Genomic DNA, 6,000 nt, shown 5'->3' on the forward strand with positions numbered 1-6,000 from the left:
TCTGCAGAGGTTAGTGAAGATACTTCTAATGAATCTTTTGTTTTCTTATTACCAATTAGTAAGAGCTGAGGAAAATGTATTGGCCAATATGACAATAGCATTGTATGGGCCTTAAGTGTAGTTACAGGGGCCTCAAGGGCCATGGTGAAGTGCAGTCTCAATGGAAATGAGTTTGTGTAATCTCAAAACAAAGACTGAGAAAATGAATGGTAGGTTTCTGAGGCAACATGTTCTTATTTTTCAGTGAGACTTCAGTAGTATTGACAAAACATTTAACTTCCATAAAGTAAGGAAAACCTGGTTTTTATTTCTCCCCAGAAATGTATAAGTATGCTTTTGGAAAATATCCTTTAATTCTTAACTTTCTTATGTATAAAATTATGTACTTGGTTCATTTTCTATGGAAATGTATTTTGTTGGAAATCATGTGATCTTTCTTATTGTTTTAAAATGTAATTTTTAATTTCAAAATATATTTATATTTCAAATGTTCATTGTCAAATACATGCATAATAATTTAAATTCCAGCAGTATAACAAGAAATAAGGAAGTATGTCATATGTGGGGAAGTTCATAGTTAACTTGATAACATAAGCATGTAAATAATAATACAGCATATACAGGGAGCACAATTAACATTTCAGCCCCAAAGTTTGAATGCAACTATATATCAAGGAAGTCCTCAGAAATAGGGTAATATCTGTAAGATGAGAACAAGGTAAGGATGAGTTTGAGTTTTAATTTTATATTGTAGCTTATAGAGTTATATTTCAGATTTTAAGCAGGCTTTCAAAACCAGGTCAATAAAAGAAATTAACTAAACAGATGTGACATATGGGAATAGATGAGATTAGTAGCATATATGTATGTGTGTGTGTGTACATATGTATGATATATATACACATAACATATATTATACATACATATACACATGACATGCATATATGTGAGCAATACTTTGCCTGTATTCCCTTGAGTCCTTAAGATAATATAAAATTGGTACTGAACTTCTCTTGGGATAATAATGATTGTAGCTTTAGAATTTTAGTATTTTGAAACAAACATGCATTGGGGAAGAATGAGGTATTACATACTTACAGTTGGCTAAATGCATTCGCCATAATTGAAGATTTTCAGTGCCAGAGCCCCATAGGAGATTGAGTCTTGAAAGTAAATAAATGGCATTGCAATATCTGTTTCTTTATCAATATAGTACATCCAGTCACTGGCCCAAATCATCCTGTATTTGTGTAGGATAGTTACTCTTTATATCCAAATGAACTTAACACTTCTTACACCACACCAAGATCACAAATACAAAAGTGCGCTATATTAATTTAAACCCGAATCATGGAATCTCACAATTTTCTCTCTGGTTTTTTCTTCTTGTTGTTGTTGTATTTTTTTGTTTTTGTTTTTGTTAATAGTTTTAGTTGTGCTGTTTGTTGCATTGAAGAGGCAAAGAAAAAAGGAACCTTTGATAATTTCAAAAGACGATGTCCGGGACAACATTGTGACCTACAATGATGAAGGCGGCGGGGAAGAAGATACCCAAGCTTTTGACATTGGCACATTAAGGAATCCAGAAGCAAGAGAAGATAGTAAATTTAGAAGGGATGTAATGCCTGAAACAATTTTTCAGATAAGGAGGACTGTACCTCTGTGGGAAAATATTGATGTGCAAGATTTTATCCATCGAAGATTAAAAGAAAATGACTCAGACCCAAGTGCACCTCCTTATGATTCACTGGCAACATACGCCTATGAAGGGAATGATTCCATAGCAGATTCACTCAGTTCTTTGGAATCTCCCACAGTAGATTGTAACCAAGATTACGGTTACCTCAGCGACTGGGGGCCTCGTTTTAAAAAACTTGCTGATATGTATGGGGGTGATGATAGTGACCGAGATTAAGAGTATGGTATGACTTCATGGACATCAGTGGAAGTACTCTCTTTGTTACTAGATGGAGTGGCCTGCATTCTCTTCCTTGGAGGAAAATTTTTTAAAAATCAAAATTACAAACAATACTTAGGTGTTGTCTTAGTAAAAGTTTGCTTAATCAGTAAGTTTCTGTGAATGAACACGAATGACATAGATTTTAAAAAGTAATAATAACCAGTTCACCCTCTTTGACTAACAATCTCTGAAGGAAAGTATATCACATCAATAACCGATAAAAAGTACATAAAAGGCTTTTTGTGCCTTGGCTTAGATATAAGAACTTTATAAATAATGTTTTCTTAACTGACTGACAGTCACCTTTACTATTAAATGAAACTTTGTGCAACTGCTTTGTAAATTAATATGAAAAAATATATCTCTAAAGAAATAGGAATGACTATTACTGCCATATTTATTTAGTTGAAGAATGTCTTTCTGTTAATTCATTCATATTTTTATAAATGTATATTTATATTTTTATATTTTTGTGAAATAAAATAGTATTTATAAAAATAAATTTCACTTTATTTAATTCCTAGAAGCAGTTCTAATCTCACTTATAACATTTTTTAAACATCTTTAAAGGTAAAACATGATTTACTCAGGGGAAAAAGCAGCTAAATTATTGCATGTAATTTGGAAATAGAATGTGGTAGGACTATAGTGAGCTTTGGTACAAGTTGTGATTTTCTCCTGCAACCACTTGAATATGGACAAGTGTTTATTGAATCACTGATGTCTACCCATCGATAAGGATGTGAGACACATTTACAATACAAAAATATTATAAATATACTTGTGAACAATTAAATTTTTTTGTACAATTCTTTCCTATGGGATCAACCAGTAAAATTTACTGAGAGTAAATGAACTATGTGTCAGTGATGTGTAGATGAAGAAAAAAATCTAAACCACTCTTCCTTCATCAATAGTATAGTTTCAGAATGAGAAATGATAGTTCCAACTTTTCTCTTTATGATTAGATAATTGATGAAATATAATTTGGGTAACATTTAAAATGTGCATTAACAAATTAGTGGAGTTTTTTTTTATTGATAATTTTGTTGAGGATGTTGGAAGCCATTGTATTTGAAGAAATCTTGAAAAAACTAGTGACAGGTAGACTGGAGATAAGGAACCTTAAGGAATTTTTATTAATTTTAGTTTTATTAATGACTGGGACTGTCCAGAAAACAGAATATAGATACCCTAAGACATAGGAAATAAGAATAGAGAGGGATAATTGTGCATAGTAATCATTTGCAAATTTTGAAAGACTGCAATGTAGAAAACTTGCCCTGGATTAGCCTGGAGAATAAAACCTAAACTGAAAGACAGAAACTTCACAGGGAGATTACATGATATCCATTTTCTATGTCATGAATTATCCTCTTTTTCTCCTGTATTAATGTTCCTTTGAGGAACAATATCTTGCCCAGGGTAATTTCTAGGTGGAATTTATATAGAAATTTGGCTCTGACTAGTCTGTTAGCAAGCCTTTTAAAATAGCAACGACTTATTAACTTATAAATAGGCACTTATGTATTCTGTTACTATGTTGTAAAATATTTAAAAGACCAAGACTATTTCAATAATTTTACCACCAGTAGCTAACACATATTAAAGGTTTAATTTAATGCTAAGAAAACAAAAACATACTGGGTATTTAAAAAATAATCGAAAATTTCTTATCATTGGAATTGCCCAGAAAACAGAAAATTTTTAGTTTTAGTTAAGAAAATATTAGTTTTTAACCTTAAGTAATTAGTTTCTCCATTGCTAGAAATCTTCCTGCATAAATCAGACAAATATTTGAGGAGGATTATATAGAGTGGCTTAAGGTAGTAAGAAAAAATGAGTTAGATGCCTATTAATGCCTCTTATAATCATTTATTCTATAATCACCAGGGGGATAAGTGACAATAAGTAAACACATTCTAAGAAGGCCCATAATTACCATATGAGTAACAACTATTTATAAAAGAAGAGATTATGTCAAATCAGAAATGGGGGAATTGGTAGTTGCATCGCCTGCCTGAGTTCACCATGCCATAAATACTAAGAGCACCACAACAAACCAAGCTTCAGTTGTAGACCTATAATTGCTATGAGAAAATCATATTGATACCAGATAAGGCATATTAAGTTTTTAAGCTCGATTATGAAGAATTGTTAATTTAACTACCATTTTTTGGCAATTAAATATTGAATTTAATTTCAGAGTTACTCCTTTCCTTCATCTGGAAATCGATGTACTACTGGAGTCTTCATAAGGGCAGAGTTAACAGATTTCATACTTAATAGGTACATGATTGTTTCTGCTATAAACTGGAGGGTCAGATTTGATCAAATAAATTACCAGATCTGTGTAATACTGATACTTCCCATAATTTTCCAGTAATGCTTGAAATTCCTTCAGTGGAAAAATGTATTTAGGAGTCAGATGAGAATTTATTATTTCCTTACTGGCAAGTAAAAAAATTACCTAACTTCTCCAGAAAAATAGACTTGAAAATATTTACCCTATTGGGTTTGGTTAATTTTATTTCACTAAATGCACACAATACACTCGATAATATTAGTTTCAATCACTTGATTCTCTTTGACTGTGGAGTTGGTAATATCTGAGGAAAATTAATACTTAATGTGTGCTTACTTTTCAAACAAAATAACTTAATTAGCTTTGCTTACACTTGAGATAGAATTAAATTAAAGCCATTTGAGTAACCACTGTTCCAAATATAATTAAAACAATCGTTTTATTTTGCATGTTCAATAATTTTCAGAAAATATGATATCTGTCTATATTCATATCTGAATATTTTTCATTGAGAGGAAGCTACCTATATTATTAGAACTTTAACACACAACCTGAATGTTATTACATTCAATCCTGCTCTCAGACATATGAAATAGATTCCAATGACTTAAAAATCAAACTTAGTAAAGAAAACTAAAGAGCATTAACAACAAAAACAAGCCAACAAATACAAAAAAAAAAGTAACAACATCTTACCTTAGCCAGTGGTTGAACTGACCTCAGTTGATTATTCCTTTTATCCTGGCAAAAGCACAATTGGCTTCCAGGATTCTTCATTCTTCTGGTTTTTCTTTTATTTTACTCAGTTTTCTTTACTGGCTCCTCTTCTTCTTCCTAACTCCATATTTTGGAGTAATCCAGGCTCTAATCTGTTTTTTTCTCTATTTAAATCCTGGCCCTTGATGATCTTACTTATTCTTTCAGTTACTATACATATCTATATCTGTATCTTGATATAGATATAGCAATAATTACAGACATAAACTGAAAATTTTGAAATTTAGACCTCCCATCTTTACCCCTTTCTTAAAATCCAAACATATATACAACTAACTATTCTAAAATTCCACTTGCATGTCTAATTAAGTGGGATATGTCCAGATTTTAACTTTTAATTTTCACCCAAAATTTATCCTATTCTCCACCTGTTTTATGTAGGTTGATGACAAATCGATCTTTTACTTGCCCAGGCCAAAAACCTTACAGTCATCCTTCATTCCTCTCATTCATATCCAATATTTTTGAAAATCGTGTTGACTGTACCTTCAAATTTATCTGATATACAATGACTTTTCATCACGTCTCCTGCTACAATCCTGGTCTAAAAGTATTACCTGGATAACTGCAATATGCTTCTAAGTGTTCTTTCTTACTGGCCTTTGCCCCTACCATCTATTTGAACACCAAATACAGAGCGGGTTGCATTTCTTTTTTCTTTTAATTAGATAAGGGTGAGCATCTCATTTCTTGACTCAAAACTTATCAACTGTTCTTCAAAATTAGTCAGTCCTCCCAAATGATCTACTAGATCTCGATCATATTATCTCTTTGATCTTATTTGCCTCTATATCCTTAACTCATGTCACTTCAGTTATTCTGGGTTTCTTGTTGTTCCTTAAAGATACTAACATTTTTCCCTTTGAACTGACTGATCACTCTCTTTGGAACAATCTTTCCCCAGATATCCATGAAATTAACTGTGTAACTTTCTGTAAGTCTTGGGTCAGATGCCACT

At 31.6% G+C, this 6,000-nt stretch overlaps 1 protein-coding gene across 1 annotated transcript in view; it reads left to right on the plus strand.

Moving 5' to 3' along the window:
- Positions 1-2,448, plus strand: part of CDH9 (cadherin 9) — a 120,597-nt gene extending 118,149 nt beyond the window's left edge. Inside the window, 1 exon segment of the mRNA XM_032628739.1 lies at positions 1,428-2,448. Within this exon segment, the coding sequence (XP_032484630.1) occupies positions 1,428-1,915 (488 nt within the window). The 3' untranslated portion in view covers positions 1,916-2,448.
- Positions 2,449-6,000: the final 3,552 nt, after the last annotated feature.

Source organism: Phocoena sinus, chromosome 3, assembly GCF_008692025.1.
Source record: "Phocoena sinus isolate mPhoSin1 chromosome 3, mPhoSin1.pri, whole genome shotgun sequence".
Taxonomy (NCBI): domain Eukaryota; kingdom Metazoa; phylum Chordata; class Mammalia; order Artiodactyla; family Phocoenidae; genus Phocoena; species Phocoena sinus.